We start from the raw sequence: 18,835 nt of genomic DNA, 5'->3' as shown, positions 1-18,835 counted from the left end.
GTTAATAAAGGCATTTATTCCTTTTCCAAACTTCCAGCTCTTGATCTGTGGTGAAGTTCCTTCCCCAAGGTTTTCCCTGGGGTGTTGGCTCGAGCGTGCTCTGTGGCGTCCGGAGCTGCCCGGCTCCCGCTTCCCTCTCCTTTTGATAGGTACGAACAAGACTATTGAAAATCCACATTCCCAGGGGGACTTGAGTTTCTTTCCTTCCCCCTTCTTAAAAACTGTGTTCAACACCAGCTTTGTAGTCGGCATCTGCAACTAAATTGGTTTTCTTGTAGCGGCAAAAATACTTTGGTACGGTAACAACTGTCCATTTCTGTGTTTTTTTTTTGTTTGTTTGGTTTTTTTTTTTTGTTTGTTTTTTTTCAAAGGATGTTTTAAAATTGTCTTGGGTTGCTTTGTAATTAACGCTTTAACTATTGGCAGAATTACATAGTTGCTGATGGTGATTCCGGACCATGTAGTTACTTTTGAAAGATACCCTGTTCTTACAGGCTAAGGCAAGAACAGCTCTAAAAGACTGGCTTGTCATTCACCTGGGTGAGTGAATGGCCTTTCTCAGTTGGCAATACCAGGTTCTTGGAAAAACAGCTGTTAGCTTTTGCTTTGGGAATGGTATTTATTTTAAAGACCTTTAGGTGTTCCTTCTATTTTTGACCAAAAAGATTTTATCCATCCTAAATTTTCTCCTCTTTAAGTATTTGTTCAACCTTTTTTTTTTTTTTTTCCTCAGAGCTACTAAGATCATGGCTTTTATCTTGTGCTAGCAGGTTTGAAGTTGTTTAATTGCAATATAAAAAGTTGTTTCTTTTTTGTTTGTGTTGTGCAATATAACTATTACCATAAAAAGATACAGGTGTGGGTTTTTTTGGTGTGTGTGTTTGTTTTGTTTTAATGAGTCAGGAAATAAGGAAGGTTGACTGTTTACGAACGGTCTCATGCTAAATAAATATAGTGGGTATGTACCAAGGTATGTTAGTTTGTGACTGTTATTATTGTAAAGAAAATAAATATTTTCCCAAAGCCTTTACTCTGCTTAGTAAACACCACTGAGCAATCTGTTCTGCCACAGAAATGAAGTATTCAATTTTTAAAATTTTCCGCTGGTGCTCACTAGACACAGATTTATTGCCTGAACATGGGACATGTTGGATGCCTACAACTGCAAGCCCATTATTCAGGCAGGGGTTCTGGTTGTTGAGCTATTTTCTTCAATGGGCCCTTTATTCTTTTCACTTGGGTGATCTGTTTGATCTTGATAATCTGTCTGACTTGCTTTGTTTAATCCATCTTTTTTTTTCCCCTCTCCCTCACAGTCAGTAGCCCAGGAACAAGTTACATGTGTTTATCCAGTTATGAACAGTAGTCCTTTAGACACTACCTTAAAATCTGGTATTTCTGAAGGTTTTGCAGTGAGATTTCGAGACTTTTTAAATGTAGTCTATGGATTTCTTAGCTTACCCATGGCATTGTACGTTAGACGTGACCTTCTACGTGAATGGTGACAGGTGTCATGATGGGACAGGCATTGGTTGCCCAATGCATGGCGTTTTCATGGTTGATACCCGCAGGTGGATGTGGTGGGAGAAAGGAGTGTGGAAGCAGGTAGATGCTTGAGGAACATGCTGTCTGTCAGCTCCTGCTGAGTGCCAGGACCCAGCAGGATCCTATGGATTTGTGCTTTGGGAGTTCATACACCAGGGCATGTGGAGAGAAGCCATAGTACTGTGTGACACTTGTGTGCAGGGGTTGCAGTTCTGAGGCATTGTGACCAAATGTGCAAGTCTTGTGCTGTTTGCTTAGGCAGGTCAGCGATGAGGACACCAAAGCAATGAAGAGGCGGTTCCCTCCATGCCCAGGTGCACTCTTCTGAGCAGGGGCTATGGTTACTCCCAGCAGATAGGATATGGTTTCACTCATCAGAAGACTGTGACAGTCCTTTCCCAGCGTGGGATACTGTGAAACAACCTTTAACATTTATCAAGATTAACTTGAAAAATCCACAGTATTACATAAGTAGTATTTAGATTTTCATTTTTACTGCGACTGAAATCAAGGGTCTGGGTACCTCAGCATCTTGGTGTTTTTTTTTTCTTCTAGCCTGTTAACTTTAGTGGAAGTGTACTGACTTACACGGGGCTGAAATACCAAGTCTTAACACTTACTTTAATGTCGAATATAGAAGCTTTTGGTTATCTTAAAGCCAATAGCTGTGTAGCATGTCTTTAAATGTCCAGAATACAAACTTTGTAATGTATTGCCTTAGTTTTGAGTATGCTGAATTTTTAATGTTAGGCATCACAGCATTTTAAAAATGCTTTTGGAGTTTTGTGTCTTCAAGTCTATTTAAGTTACTCTTTTTAACGTAGCTTGTTTGTTTGTTTTCTTGGTTATAATTTTATACATATAAAGTCTTGTACTGATTTTCTTGTTTGTTTGTTTGTTTTTACCAGGATGCTACTACTTACTGCTGGGGGTATGGAATTTTCCATTTCTTTTATGATTGAGGGTATTTAGTCTCAGCATTAATAAATTTGATTTGAAGAAATCTCAAGACTAGAGGAGTGTTCTGAGCAGTCTAGGAGTCCTTCCATAGTTTTTAAACAGTTGAAGGAAGACAACAAGTTTGTCTAAAACCTGAGGGGCTGTTGTCAAACTTCATAATTGTTAACAGAATGTAATGCAGCTGGGAATAGCACATTACTCATTTGTAAAACAGGAAGTCTATAAACTGCTTCTATGTAAAGTAGAAATTATTTTTAGAATCTGCTGTAGAAAATTTATAAACTTCAGCCTATTTCTGAAGAAGCCAGGAAACAAATTCCGCAATCCAGGAGGAGGAGGCAGCATAGTTTTGATTCAGACTTTCAGATGAAAATTTATATATTGTGCAGAGCTGTAGTAATTTTATTCATACATCAGTAATACTACACTGGTATCAATTTTGTGTGTGATGGAGAAATTAGCTGTGTGCTATATTTATTTTCTTCATCTTTACATATGCGGGATAGTAATTTTCTTTCAGTTTCTGGAAAGTGACTTCTGTTTCACTTTTTTTTTTTTTCCTTTATTATGTCTTTCCATTTTAAAGTCTTCGTTTAGAAGGGATTTCATGAGGAACTGTCTTATGGTCTCTAATGTAAAGGCATTTTTTAAATTGTCTTTCTGTAAGTTCATCTTCCTGATGGCTTTTTTAGCTGCAAGTGTATTACTGTACTGTCCTTGGATGCTTCTTGTGGAATATCTGTTGCAGCCATTGTCCCTTAGAGAAACATCCTTTGGAGTTACAGTCTTAAATTAAACACTGTGAATGCAATTGTCGAATGTGTCTTACTTCTTGAACATTTTATTTGTTGTAACAGGGCAATAAACAAGGTTGCATTGATAGGGGTATGAATGAATCTGACATTTTGTATATATTCTACAACATGTGAGCGAAACATTTTTCATGTCTAAGGCATTTTGTTAAAATCAACATCCATTACAGATGGATTTCCACTTTTGTTCCTGTCTGTACAAAGTATTTCCTGTTGCTATGTCTGTTAGTGGAAAATTAATGTAGGTAAATTCTTTTCTGAACCCAGAGGTTGTTTGAAGGGTGGAAAAGGTGCAAGCATGGATACTTGGAAATTATCAGGAATTTATAAACTGAAGCCTGACAATTACTTGTGGAGACTACAGACAGTATGAGGGACAGGTGCTCTGTGATGAGGAGAGGCGGTACATGAGCAAGTCAACCAAAATTCTTATTATGGGTTTATACAACTATGTCTTAATACTCTTTTCATGTCTTTTTCAGTAATGACAAGCAGCTGAATATGAGCCAGCAGTGTGCCCAGGTGGCCAAGAAAGCCAATGGCTTGTATTAGAAACAGTGTGACCAGCAGAAGTAGAGAGGTGATTGTCCCCCTGTACTCAGCACTGGTGAGGCAACACCTGGATTATTGTGTCCAGTTTTGGGCAGCTCAATTCAAGAGAGATATTGAGGTGCTGGAGAGAGTACAGAGGAGGGCAATGAAGCTGGTGAAGGGCCTAGAGAATAAATCTTATGAAGAACTCTTGAAGGAGCTGGGGATGTTCAGTTTGGGAAAGAGGAGGCTGAGGGGAGACCTCATCAGTCTCTACAACTACCTGAAAGGTCATTGTAGAGAGATTGGTGCTGGTCTCTTCTCACAGGTAATTAGTGACAGAACAAGAGGGAATGGTTTCAAGCTGCAACAGGGGAGGTTTAGACTGGACATCAGGAAAAGTTTTTTCACAGAAAGAGTGGTTAGACACTGGAATAGGCTGACCAGGGAGGTGGTTTAAGGGTTGTTTGGATGTGGTGTTGGTGGATATGGTTTAGGGGAGAACTTTGTAGAGTAGGGATGATAGTTGGACTCAGTGATCCCAAGGGCCTTTTCCAACCTGAATGGTTCTATTAAAAATAAGTAAATACATGTCATGGTGTGCATATGTGGCTTGCAGAGAGCAGAATGTCTCCAGGACTGTCACGTATCTGTGGAAGGAAACCACTGCATTATTAGTGTCTTTTGAGATTTAATCCTTTGGGTATTTTCTAAGAGCTGAGAATCTGAGTTTTAGTTGCACCATAATACGTCAGATTATTTTGAAACCAAGGACATGTAAAAGTACAGTTTGCTTTTAAGGGAATGATAACAAGTAATGCTAAACAAGATTTGAAAAATATGTTTTCAAACTTGTGTTTTTAGATAAAAAACTTGATTCACACTTTATTCTGGATTGCCTGGATCAGCAAGACTGTGAGAAGTGATGCATAACTGCACAACATTGATTCACATCCTACGTGTTCAGTGCTCAGTCAGGAAGCCTGAAGTTTAATGTCAAATGAGTGGGTGAAGCAGTTAACCAGAGCAAAATAAATTGTTCTGCTTACGTGGTGCTGAATAGGGGCTTTATCTTGGGAAAAAACTCAGTTTCAGTGACTTACTGTACTATACAATACTTGTTACTTGGGACTGAACCACGACTACAAACTATTTGGATCCAAGCTCAAGGTCAAATATTCAATCTCACGTCTCTTCTGTAATCTCTTTTCTAGAAATTCTTTCAAAAAGATTGCAGAAATCAAATGAATATTTTTTTTTTATTTAGAGTTACAGAATGTACATCTCGGAAATTTCAAGAAAGGGGGTAAATATTATTTCCTCGTCTCTAAATTGGGATTTTAAGTTTTTGGGAAGAAAACAACAATGTCTAGTTTTCCTGCTAGGACCACAGTGAATCTTCAGCTTATGAGTCTTGACCTTATATTTTTCACAATTTTAAAGCATTTAATGCCACAACCTCAGTGTTCTAAAAGAACTTGGTACCTAGTATTCTGTTTTGTTGCAAACCATGGATCAACAAATTTGAGTCTGGAAAACTTCACTTTGAACTGTAGAAGCCAGAGAAGGAGGAGGTCTGCTTGATTCCTTCCAAATCAAGGAGAGTAAAGACTGCTGATGTTAGGACTTAATGCAGAACTTACACTTCCATGGGAAACTGCCTTCCATTGTACATATTTTAATGATGCGGGCAGTTCTGTGCAGGTGCTGTTACTTTTTTCTCACTTCAATTTATGTTTTAATGGCTTTAAATATAATTTTGGTGTTATAAAAACCAAATAGATGAAATTTGTGTTATTTTTCTAGTGCATGAATTATGATCCTAATTTATGATTAGAAATGTACTTCCATATTTTACTCCAAATAGTGTTTTTTTAGAAACACAGGAATAAGGGTTTGTATTTGTATTAATAAATTTATTCATCAGGTGAAATAAATGTGTTGAGTTGGTTTTCTTAGTAATGATCAGATGTGGTTCACCGTCTGTAATGGGTTGTCTTTGATGAGAAACCGTATGATTACTTTTCCATAGCCCAAACCAGAAAATGTTTAGGAAAAGTGTCTCTGTCAGGACTAGGTTTGCAGAAAGTGATAGGAACTGAATCTTCAGTTCAGTGTGTCATTTCACTTTTATCTTTGGAAAGAGCTACTGATGGAAGTTTTCATCAGTTGTCGTCAGTATCTTGAAAGACAGCCTATGCTTTGTAAAACTAGGACTCACGGATTAAATGTAGGCTTGTCCCGGACTTTTGGGGTGGATGTGCTAATTAAGTATGATCAGAGTAGGAAAACTGCCACTACCACCTTTTTGTTTTCTTTTGTTTTTTTAAGCCAATAACTTGATTTGCGTCGGAATCAAAAGAGGGGGCATTTTCCCTGTGACAAAAATACTGTATTTTCATGTGAGGCTGATCAGAATTGCTAGAGTAAGTTACTATTTTGGTGCATTTTTTAAATATTTATAAAGTCTCTGCATAATAATTCTGACTACATATGTACTATAATAATATGTATGCAACTAAACCATACATAGGGTTACATCACACTTGAAATTTTATGCAACATGCAAGCATCTTCTCTGATTAAAAAATCTTCCTGTGGATTTTCCAATTAAGGTAATACTTGATCTCTGATACTGGAATGCACTAATTTGGATTAAGTGTAAAAGAGCAAATTTGACAAATAAGATTACTTCTCCAGGTTAAGTTAGTTGACTAGAATGGAATTTAGAGGAAATTAAGGAAAATGCTCTTAGTATTCATGTATTTTTAATTTACCTGTTCATGCAAAGTGGAAGACCATGGTCTTGAATGAGCAATGTAGTCCTTTAGAGTGTGTGGCACAAAACAAACAGTCCTGACTAAAAGTATTTGATGCCAGGCTTTTAATTTTTCAGATGCTTGCAATTGTTATGGTACACTTGACCCCCAGGAGTGGCTTCCACAACCCAGGGTGATGATGCCCTTGTTCTTCCTTTGGGTATCTGAACAGTTGTCAGCACAAAAGACAGGAGCAAGGCTTATTCACTGAAAGTCAGGTACCCTACATGCATGTTTGGGAACCTGTTCCCTTCCCTGGTTTCAGTAACTTTTTACCCATACACCCTCTCATTTCCTAAATATTTGTATCATATGCTCCTGTTGGGTTCAGCTTGGTCTTTTGCAGAATGTCATTATAATCTGGGTGGGTATACTAGTGGATAGGTGAAAAACTGGTGGGATGGTTGGATTTAGAGATGTCTAGTTGGCTATAACTAGCCTGGAGGCTGGTAACCAGTGGAGTGCCCCAGCTCTCTGTTGAAGGACATGCTTTGTTCATTGTTATGCATTACTTGGAAGGTGACCAGCCCTCGCTCTTGAAGTTTGCAGATGATGCTGAACTGGGGGAAGGCAGAAGCAGTGGTTGTGTTTGAGGTCAGAGCTGGCATTCAGAAGGACCTAAGCAGGTTGGAGGAGTTGGCTGGCAAGAACTGTGTGAAATTGTTAAAGGATAAGGGCAAGGTTGTGCCCATGGGAAGGAAGAGGTCCTACAAAGGGAAGGGTTCCCTTTCACTCAGCACTTGTCAGACAACACCTAGAGGATTGCATCCAGCTTTATGTCCACACCCCAGTCAGCCTCAGTACAAGAAAGATGTGGTTAAACTGAAGCAAGTTCAGTATGAGACCACTGCAGTGTCAGGGAACTGTAGTGAGGGAGGAGAAGCTGTTGGAGCTGGGCTTGTTCAGCCTGAAGAAGAGATGCTTCATGAGGGCCTAATGAGAGCCTGCCTGCACCCGCTGTCAGGTTATCAAGAAGGTGGCATGATGACAGGCAAGGTCATGAACTGAAATAAGGGTGGTTCTAACCAAATATAAGGGCAGTATTTTCCTCTGGGAGGACAGCTGAGTAGGAGAACGGGTTGCCTGGCAAGATTGTGCAGTCTCTGTCTTTGAAGGCTTGCAGGATCCCAGCAGATGAAGCAGCCTGGTCTCCTGATAGCTGACCTGGCTTTGAGCAGCAAGTTGGACTACATGACGTCCTAAGGTACCTGCCAACCTGACCAAGTCTATGAATCAGTGGTTAGGTATTTTGGCTTGCAGTAATAATCTGTCCTTAGAGGGAAAGAATATAAATACTTAAAAAATCTGTAGTGTTTTCTGCTTGCATAGGAGCCCTCAGACCAGTTTGCAAATGGAGTCTTTGCTTTCTTCCTCTTTTCCTCTCTTGCAGATGATGTACTGGGCAGAAATCTGCTCTAGGTGAAGAAATGTTGTAAATAATACCCTGTAAAGGGTGAGTGTCAGGAAGATGGAGTTAAGCTTTTTTCAGTGATATCTAGTGATAGGACAAGGGGTAAGGGATGCAAACTGGAGCATAGGAGGTTCAATGTGAATGTCAGGAAATTTTTTTTTACTGTGAGAGTGACAGAGCACTGGAACAGGCTGACCAGAGAGGTTATGGAGTCTCCTTCACTGGAGACATTCAAGACCCACCTGGACGCATTCCTGTGTGATGTACTCTAGCTGACCCCGCTCTGGCAGGGGGGTTGGACTAGATGATCTTTTGAGGTCCCTTCCAACCCCTAGGATTCTGTGATTCTGTAAAAAGGAGGATTGGAATACCAATCTCTAGCCATGTTCCCAGGGTGTCCCTATAGATTGGTGCTTCTTCAGGGCTTGCTGCTGCATTGTTCTCTAGCTTTTAGCAGAACACTGCTTGGTGTGAGAAGAGGTGGCAGAAAAAGAAGCAAAGTAGCTTTTTGGAGAAGTAGGTTTTGTGTGCAGTCTGAAAACTGCCTCTCTGCAGATCTGACCTTTTTTGTGTTGCAGCTGATAATACCAATTCCCCTGATTTAACTGAGTGAGGAACTAGGCTTCATATATATTTTTTTACTTGAACCTATGCAGTTCCTTATTCCATTGCTTATGATTTAGATAATTTTATTTGTTAAATTTAAGAATAAAATTAATATAGTATGGAACTGTTAGCTATTAATAAACCCAAATATAAATTAAAAGACATAGGGATCCAGTCTTGGTACAGCCTTCTTCTGTGGCTTACAGCATGTGATGGTAAGCTTTCCTAGTGCCTGCTTCATTCACACCCACTGTAGTATAAAACCATCTTAAAAAAAAAAAATCTACAGTCTGTGTTTCTTAGGAATAGTCTTGTATGGAGAAGAAATTGTTCTTACCAGTTTCTACACTTTCTGTGTAACAGGGCCGTCTTGATGTACTCAAATAAATAAAACTAAGTTGTTTCTTCTGCATTTTTGTTTCTTCATTACATTTTCAAAAGAGTCTATGTATCAGATTTCAGGAAGATATACATCCCAACAGGAGTTCTGAAGGTATAGGTGGAAGAAGATTCAATTGGGCACTTTGTAGTGATGTTCAGTAGGTGATGTGGACATAAGAGGCTTTTAGACATTCACATTTGCTTTTTGTTGTTTTGCGTTTTTCTTAATTTAATTTTTGGGCTTTCTCAGAGAAGTTGCTTTGCAGCTTGCCTGCACTAAGCTTTCTGTGTGAGGCATGGTGCCTTGGAAATCAGTCTCTTCATTTTATCTTTTGTCTTTTCTATTAAAAAATGCTCAGTGATCATTCTTTCTGCGCTGTTAAAAATAAAGAATCCTGATGTCATTGCAGTTGTAATGCACACTCCTTCTAAAACAGAAGGTATGTATGTCACTTTACAGTTCGTAGGGTGTTAGAGCTGGAAAACTTGGCTGCATGTGCGTCTTGGGAGTTCAGGGAGCAGGTACAGAGGTACAAACTCTGCACTTCCTTGTGGTTTTAGTGGAGTTTGTGTTGGTCCTGTTTCTGTTGCCTTCAGACTGTTATATAAGTAATGGCTTTCAGAAAATAATTCTGATGAAGTGGAAATGGAGATGTTGGTTAGTATTTGTATCTGGATAGTTGAGAACTGGTGGTCTGTTTTCATTCCACAATTGGAGGAAACTATCAAATGAAATTTGATGTGCAGCTGTAGCTGAGGAGCCTTCTAGTCCTGTAGGCAGGAGGAGTTACTAGAGGTAACGAGAGGGGAAACTGATTCACTGAGAGGAACGACTCCTTTCTTTTATAGTCTTTAAACAAGTATAAAGGTGCTTTTGTTTTCTTTGATAAAACTGCAGTTCTGGAATCAGAATTTCAGTCTCACAGATGACAGACCTCCAGCGTTTATTATCAAGGTGTTAATGCACTGAGATTTTAAAGCCTGCAGTGGGATACTGCACATTCTGACCTCCTTCCCTTAGCAGCTTCTGTGGTTGGAGGTGAGCACTCCTGGTGGAAAATCTGAAATAATAGAATAAAATGTTTTAGTTGGGAGAATGATCTAGTCCAACTGCCTGACCACTTCAGGGCTGAACAAAAGTCAAAGCATGTTATTAAGGGCATTGTCCAAACATCTTTTAAACACTGACAGGCTTGGGCCATTAACTGCCTCTTTAGGAAGCCTGTTGTAGTGTTTGACCACTCTTTCTGTAAAGAAAAGCTTTTTAATATCCAGTCTAAATCTCCCCTGACACAGGTTTGAGTAACTGCCACATGTTCTATCACTGGATACCAGGGAGAAGAGATCAGCACATTCATCTCCCTTTCCTCTCCTCAGAAAGCTGTAAAGAGCAGTGAGGTTGTCCCACAGTCTTCTTTGCTCCAGACTAGACAAAACCAAAGTCCTTGGCTGCTCCTCATAGGATGTACATTCCAGCCCTCTGGGAATAACTGCTGGGAGGTGTCCTTGGGGAACATTTCACACTTGGCTGATTCTGGTTACTGGTGCAAGTGGAGATATTACTCTTCCACTGCATGGGACTTACCTGTGTGAGAAGCATTGTTCAGGTTTTGCTATAGTATTTTAATTACTTTTTCTTAAATATCAATTTCAAATTTAGAAATAATTACAGACTTGGTGAGGCCTAAATATCTTGCAGTATATTAAGGGGATCTGTATTTTTTAAATTTAAAAATACATGCATTTACCATGGTTATTGCTAATTTTGAAAGGCTATCTTACAGAGTTCCTAGCTAAACTGTTGAAATAAAAGCATGTTGCCCTGCTACAAATCAGATTTTTTTAACAGGAGTAATCTCTTAGGCTCGGAATATTTTCCTTATGTGAGTTTGCTCAGCTAAATTGGTTCAATGACTAACCTGTTATAATCAGACAATTAAACTAGGAACTTGCAAAGTTGGAAAGGTGTCTTCTTCCAGTTGGTAAATATGAATAAGAGCTGCCTGTCCCTCCTAACTGTTTGACAGGAAAAAACCAGGTGAAAACACCAGGAAGCCGACAGGGGAAGCAAGGGCCAGTCTTTTGGCCTGAATGGGTCACACACCTTTCATAAAAGTGTTTGGGTGCTCTTCGGCCTCTCTCCCAGCATTTGCTGTACATTGAGCACAAAAGGGAGAAGTGGGAGAAGAGATGAAAAGGAGGCAATCTGTAGACCACCAGTATGGTCCACACTGACCATTACCTCTTTCCCCTCATCTGAAGGAAGGTGAAGAGCACAGGCAGGTGAATTGTCAGACAGCTGGAAGCCAGTGGGTGCTCTTAACCTTTGGAGTAAGTAGCTTCAAGAGCTGCTTTCTGTTCCTGTGTTTCTGTGAAGCCTGGAAGGGAGTATTTTGAATTACTAGTTAGAGTTTATACTGTGTTTAAGATATTAATTTTATAGGGGAAAAAAGCTCTGTATTTTGATAACCTTTGTGTCATGTCTAGCATGTCAGAGCAGTTGTTCAGTTATTCGGATTCATAATTTTATAGTGCAATACATATGAATAGAATAGCTTATGTATTTAATGTTTAATAGGTTATTTTTTCCTTTTGGAATTTTTAAATACCTTTGGAATGAAATTCTGGTATTCTGTGTCTTAAATGCACATAGTTGTTCAGTTTCTGACATATTTTTATGTTAAACTAAATAACATACTCGGTGGTGAGGATGTTGCATCTGGCATACAGTGTTTAGTATGGGTCCCAGTACAGGTGAGGGACTGGCAAACTGGAGTGGGTCCAGTGAAGGCCACTGCCATGGTTGGGGATGGGAACAGGTCAGGAGAGGCTAAGGAAACTGGGCCGCCCTGGGAGGTGGTGAAACCTCCATCCTTGGGGGGGTTTAAGTGCATGGGTGGAAAAAGCCCTGGGGAACCTGATCTAATTTTGAAGATGCCTGTCCTGAGTTTACGAGAGAACAGAGGTCCCTTTCAGCTTCATTTGAGCTGTGATTTTCACAATCATTGTTTGAATGTGCCTGTGTAGCTGTGTGGTGTGTAACTGTTAGCAGCAGAGTTTGTGGTGGAACCACTTGAGCTACGAACACAAACTGTGCAATGTGCTGCTAGTCAAATTAAATAATCTGGCTTGATCTTGATTTAAGTATCTTTGACTTGAGTTAGTTTCTCTGCCTCTCAATAGAAGAGTGAAAAAATTCTGGAACTATGGTGCAGGTAGAGATTGTTCCATGAACATGCAGTCTACTGCATGAAATGGGAATTATTTTTATGGAGGGTATTACTGGAATGTACAATGCACAAGCTGTCTTTGCTGCTGCAGTGTTTTTCTCAGCATCCAAAAAGTAGAGAAAAATCTGTGGAACTTCAAGATGAATTAATGCAATGTGTAAGTCAAACCCGAAGGCATTCTTAAGTGAGAAAGTGTTATCTTTCTTCCTGTGAATAACTGCACTGTTCCGATGGGAGCAAGCAGGTCAGTGGCTAGGATTCTAACACTGTGTCTGTGTCTTTCTTTGACACTATTCTTGGGTAATTTGAAGCATGCCTCTATGAGCTAGATCAAAACAGAGAACAAGCTGAAAACTTCCATATCTCAGCTCTGCATGTTAATTGTTAGTATTTGCTTATGAGGAAGAAATTGATTTTTTTTAATCATTGCTGAAGTTAACTTTCACAGATGTTTAAAAACTTGCATCATACATTGAAATAAATCTTTTTAAGGCCTTGTAGCTACTCTATTAAAGATGCATTTGGAAGAGACGCCTAGACTGACTTAGAGGTTTGCTGGTGGTAACATGTTTCGCACTTGAAAACCTATGTTCCAGAGATGGAATAAAGAAAAATAACCTTTTATTCAAACCATACTTTCCCCTCATTTTGGCTGACAGTTTTGGTGTGGCCAGATGCATTCCAGACATTTGTAAACAGGAACCCGCCTTTGAGCTCTGCAGATAGAGATTGTAGAGACAGGCTTTAGAAGGGACACTGTACAGTGAAAGCACATAATGGAATATTTTGTGTGTTGTAGGCAGATGTTGTATGTGCATATGAATCCTTTCTGAGCCTTGTCTTTGATGTTACTTTTTTTTGTCTGTTACTTGATTAAGTGTTACCAAAGCTTAAGACCATTTAAAAAGGAATTTTGTGTGCTTAGGAAATGCAAGTTGTCATGAATTATTTAATCATATAAGGATCTCGGGCTATCAGAGTTATTATACTTCCTGGCATGTCTGTCCTGATGATTTGCCCTTGCATACCTGGTGTCAGGGAGGTAAATTGCCTGGTACCTCCTAAGGTTGGATCCTTTTTTGAGGCACTCCTTTCCTTTCACTGCCACCTCTCCTGGAAGTGGAAGTTGATTTGACTGACCTCTGTATCCTGATTAATTTAGTTGATTATTTTTACACTGTAACTTGAATTTTACTACCTCTTTCGGGTTACTTATTTCATACTTTAGATGTGGAGACTTTCCAAAGGCATGAACTCTCTTGCCGGCAGTTGCAAGCAGAAATGGTAGTGTCTTGACATTAACACCTATGGGCTACTCAAGAATAGGGCAGAACATTTAGCATTGGCTCTTCTTGTGTGGCTTTTGGAAACTTAACTTTCCTCTTCAGCCTTGTTCTGAAATCTCTTTTGATATGCTGTCTCTTAAGTTAGAATGAAAATGGTTTGGGGACAGAGTGTGTGCATTGCTCAGCACAACTCCAGTTTGCCCTTCCAGATGATACTGGAATATCACTAAAAAATTGGTGTTACTGGGGGAGGGAGGAAAATTTCTCTTGTGGGTTCTGGGCTTTGCTCTCTCCTGGTGTGTGTTCAGGACCAAAGTAAGGGATTGCTTTGTAGATTTATTCTTTTCCTTAAAACATGAGACTGAAAGCATTTGAGAAAGTTGCTCAGGAGACTTCTAACTGGTATTTCACTCTCCTCAGGAGAGGTGTAAGTAAAGGGACTCAAGTGGAGTTTTTAAGATTGCCAAAAGAAAAGAGAAGAAGCAGCTGTCCATAAAGTGTATAGTTAAAATTTGTGAGACTGCCAAATGAAGCACAACATCATCAAAACTGATAAGCCTCCTAGAATTTTTCTCTGCCTCCCCTTCATGAAGATTTTGAAGCAGAATGTATAGTCTGAACAGGCATTGAAATAACATGTTTCAGTAATGTTTGTGATTGTCACAGTGGGAGGTGCAGAGTACCAAATAGTTTTAAAACTTCATCCTTCTTCAGCTGGCTTATTGAGATCATTACAAGAATTGGCTCCAATACTGAGAGCTGTGTTCATAAAAATTTGGACTCATTGTATTTCAAAGCAAGAAGCCAGGCACATTTTCTCTCTTCTATAATGGTATTAGCTAATAGGTATGAGCTTGGCCAAATTGAAGTGTCTCAATAGTTGGACGTGGTGTTCTAAAAAACATGTTCCCTTCATTTTTGCAGGGTTTTTCAGTCTGCCAAAGGCACAGTGGATGCACTAGGATGGACACAGAGGCATTCCCACCCCCACCACCAGAAGGTAATTGAAATTGCTTGGGGTTTAAAGCCAGTTTTGCTGTAACAACTTGATTATATTTCCAGAGGTATATATATTTCCCCAGCACTCCCTTTCCCCATATCACTAATTTTGCTGAAACATTAGTTCCTGTCATCTACTCTGTCTTGTTCTTGAACCTTGCTTGCTGGTGTTGTGAGAGCATGATGGCAAGAAACCTGGGAGCAACTGATCATTGCAATCCAAACCTGAAAATCCTTGTTTTCTAAGGCAATATTGTGTGGACCGGATCATCACACCTTCATCATGTCCTTTGGCAGCATCAAGTGTTCACGCACATGGTGCTCTGTGGAGAAAGAACAAGTGAAACCAGTGGCACAGGCAGGATATTTGGACCAGCGTCTCAAGTGTCTGGACAGATGGGGAGTCTGAATTCAGAGGACAGAGATAGGTGAATTGTTTTCTGTTAGGGCATGTGCTGCTTCCACCAAGCATACTTCATCTGGACAATGTCTGCTGAGGGCTGTAGGTGAAGGACCTTCTTGTACTGCAGTTCTCTAGCTGGCATGCATTCCCATGGGTAGCAGAGGGATGGATGCACAAACTGAACCTCTGTGTGGTCAGAGGACAGAGGTTTACGGAGGAGTATTTTGTATACTGGACTGATGGGTTGGTTCTGTAAAGTTAGTACTCAGTGCACCTTGCCTGCTGTAAACTGGTAGCTGTATGACTGTTTGTATAGCCCAGGTTTTAGAGAGCATAATGACAGGATGTACAAAGACACTGTGTCTTTGCCTTCTGCATTTATGTTCTCTGTAAGAAAGTATGGCTATTTAATTTATTTTTTTTAACTTGGTATTATTAGTCTTAAAAGGATTTGAATTTTGACAGCTGGATGCTGAGGGTATTCTTAGGAGAAGAATTATATGCTTATTCTGATAATCCCAAAGCACGAGTTTATGGAGACATGGGTTATGGAGACCTGTAGCTGAACCCAGTGCAGGTGTTCTTATTTTGATAAAGTTGCTAGTATAGTTTGTATAGGTGGTGACTTTCCCATAAATGTTTGATCTGTCCCTCATATATGACATTATTACTTACAGACTTACACATATCCATGTATATAGTAGAGTCTATATATTAATAAATTTATATTATTAATATGTGTTATTTCTTAAAGGACATTCTACTTATTGTTCAAGCAGAACTTATAAGTATAGGAAGCTGTTTAAGTAAGAAATAAAATTTATCTTAGTTTTCTTCAGCCATAACTCTTTGGGGATTCGGGAGTTCCTGTCCTAGATCAAAACTGCTTTCTCTCTTAGACACTGCCACAGGTAGAGAGGTCAGTTACTAGATTCTAAGTAGGAAATTTAGAATGTGAAAAAACCAAAAATTGTCAAGTCAGCTTTTAATGAGTTAGACTTCTGGCCAGCATTGCTGGCAGCTTTATTTGTGCTCTGAGATACTACTGAAGTTATTGTTGGCAAAAAAGCTTTTCCTGTCCTCCTAATCCATGTGGTCAGGACCCTGTGCTTAGCTCTGTTTTGTTTAGTGACAGTTACTGTGAAATTGTCTCTATTGGGTAATCCATCTCCAAAGCAATGTAGTGCTACGAGGGAAGAGTCATCCCTAAGGAGTCAATATTTCCACTTGAGCTGGGGCTGCCATTTTTCAAAGACAGCTAATAATTGCAGCAACAGCTCCAACTTTGTGCAGCATGTCAGTGTGTGGGATACTCTGACAAAAATTCAGGGTGACGTAGTTCAGTACAGTTCCAGGATTCAGGTTCTTTCTCTGCAAAGCTCTTAGTCTCATGTAGGACTATGTGAATTGCATCCTTATATTCAGACGTGTCATTCCATAATAGGCTGAGATTAGATTTACTCATCGTAAATTGAGATTCTGTTCTACCTGATCTAGCATTAATGGATGCTTTTGCTGTCATCTCACAAAGCCTTGTCTGAAACTGTTTGAACTCGTATACATATATATATATTTTATTTTAGCACTGCTAACTCTCTTAAGAAGGCATATTAGTAAAGCAATATCAGTGAAGATAAATTTTAGTAATTACATCAAGATACACTTGAGTTCATTTTCCGGATAATTCTTACGAGTTATTTTGCAGGTGGAAAACAAGTGAGAATTTTAGGGCCAAGTACAACTGCAAATACACATACCAATTAAAGGAAGGAGACATAAGGTTTATTTTTGGTATGCATATACCCTGACCACCCATGGTGTCTGCTCAGAAGGGATGAGCAGCACCTGGCAGTGCCTTCAGGCAAAGGACACTTTGCTGGGTTACTGTGGCTCATAGTGAGGATGAAGCTTCTGCTGCGTGCTGGGTGCAGGACCCTTTGATACTTCATAAAAAAATATTTGTATCTTGTGCACAATGATTCTAAAATCCTGAGCTGGGGCCACAGGTGAAATAACTTTACTTATTTATTTATTTTGGAAAACTCTTGTGACATCATGATAATTTTTTCTTTTACGTATTTATTGTCCTAAAAAATATAGCCTTAGTGTTGAAAGTCACATGGGTTCCTTTTCATTTATAGGTGTATACCTTGCACTATAAATCCCAGTTTTATTCTTTTTTATTCTTGTCAAGTAGGTTTTCTATGGTCTGGACAAGTAACATATATAAAGTCATTTGTATCAATCCTAATTTACAGGGAAAAAGAATGGTAAACCTTCATCTTTGTCATGGATATGTTGTGAGAATGTATATGAAAGCTATGTGATTAATGTTAGGAGTGTCTTTTCATTAAGCAATAACCATCTGAATCTCTACCTTGTTTAAGTTAAGGTAAAGTTAAGGTCAATAGTAGAGCTTCTTCTGGTACTCAATAGGGGAAAACTTCATGTGATAAAAGAATGGAAAATAACTTATTTTACCTTTATTTATTTAATTTATTATGCTTATGCAACATATCTGCTCATAGCTGTTTGGACATTCCATTCATGCATTGTTAATTAGGCAATGACTAGTCTGTGCTAGTTAATTCCTGCACCGCAGAGCAAATTTGTGTACTGAGGAACTTTAGAAAAATTAATGCCTATATGCTCCCTTCTCCAGACTGCTTTAAAAAGAGATTGTTCTTCTAGTCATGATTAAAAATTGCCTAGGATTTTTCTCTGTGTATTTTGAATGAATGTATGTGTTAGTGGACAGGGAGCAGTTGAAGCAGAGTAGATGCAAAAGCTTCCTTGGCAAAGAGCATAATCAAAAAGCTGCTTCTGAAATTGACACTTCAGTACTAGCTCATTTTCCCTTTTTTTAGTGTGTCTGTGCATATGAATTTATTCATGAAGTGCTGGTACTTAAGATTCCATACATGAAAAATTTCCATAGCTCTTTTGTGAAATAAAATGGGGAATGATTCTTTGTCTCTTTTATCAACAACAAAGAAATAATTTTTCAAAAGCTGAATGAAAATGACAAATTTTATCATGGCTGTAAGTTACAATTAGTGTTTTAGTTGGTTGCTTTTGGTCCTTGACCAAACCCATTTAGACAAGAAAAGAATATGCTCTGAACTGCAGAGTATGGAGGAATTAAGAAGCTGATAAATCTGAGAATCAGGAATGACATCATGCTTTTCCTGTGGAGGTGTCATATTGACGCTGACCAGCTAGGACTGACTGGAGATCTGATGTTTAATGGTAGGGTGGTGTTTATGAGTGATGGCCTGTGCTTGTGCTATTACTTATTAGGAGATGTAGTCTCAGGCTGTTTTTCATTTCTTTCCTTGAAAAACATCTTATGATTTAGTGAAGTGGAAGTCCTTTTCTGTAAGTGAGGACTTAAGAGGTGTTTATTGCAGCCAGTTTCAAAATGAAAACCAGCTTTGCTTGCTCAGCAGGATGGATACCTGACAAACAGCTGATTGCCCAAGGGTAGCTGATGGAGACTGTACTCTCTGTGTCAGATAGGCTTGTGGTTTTGCATTGTCATCTCTGAATGTGTCTCTCTCACTATTTCTGGTACAGGGCACTATACCTCATGATGTCTCTGTGAAAAACATTGGGTGTTTTTCCTCACACTGAATATACTTGCCAACAATTCATCCTCATTGTCCTATACTTAGTTGACTTTTACAACAGTTGTAAGACCTCAAATAAGCTCTGAGCTCCATTATATAATAACTAAGTTTATCTGGGTAGGTTAATATATAGTGATGTGACTGCATGGCAATACAGTTCTTAAATTATGAGCAGATGGTAATTTTTTTTTTTCCTATTTGCGGGAAATTCACATAGTATTTA

The 18,835-nt window shown here is 39.1% G+C and overlaps 1 protein-coding gene across 4 annotated transcripts in view; it reads left to right on the top strand.

The window, feature by feature from the left end:
* Positions 1–18,835, top strand: part of ARHGEF10 (Rho guanine nucleotide exchange factor 10) — a 118,997-nt gene that overhangs the window by 396 nt on the left and 99,766 nt on the right. For all 4 annotated transcript variants that reach the window (XM_051615826.1, XM_051615827.1, XM_051615825.1 and 1 more), the window contains exon 2: positions 14,506–14,581. In XM_051615826.1, the coding sequence (XP_051471786.1) occupies positions 14,545–14,581 (37 nt within the window). In that variant the 5' untranslated portion in view covers positions 14,506–14,544. The remainder of the gene's footprint in view (positions 1–14,505; positions 14,582–18,835) is intronic.

The sequence above is a fragment of the Apus apus genome, chromosome 3 (genome assembly GCF_020740795.1).
Source record: "Apus apus isolate bApuApu2 chromosome 3, bApuApu2.pri.cur, whole genome shotgun sequence".
Classification (NCBI taxonomy): domain Eukaryota; kingdom Metazoa; phylum Chordata; class Aves; order Apodiformes; family Apodidae; genus Apus; species Apus apus.
Note: the sequence above shows the minus strand (reverse complement) of the source record. Positions and strands in the feature narration are given on the sequence as shown.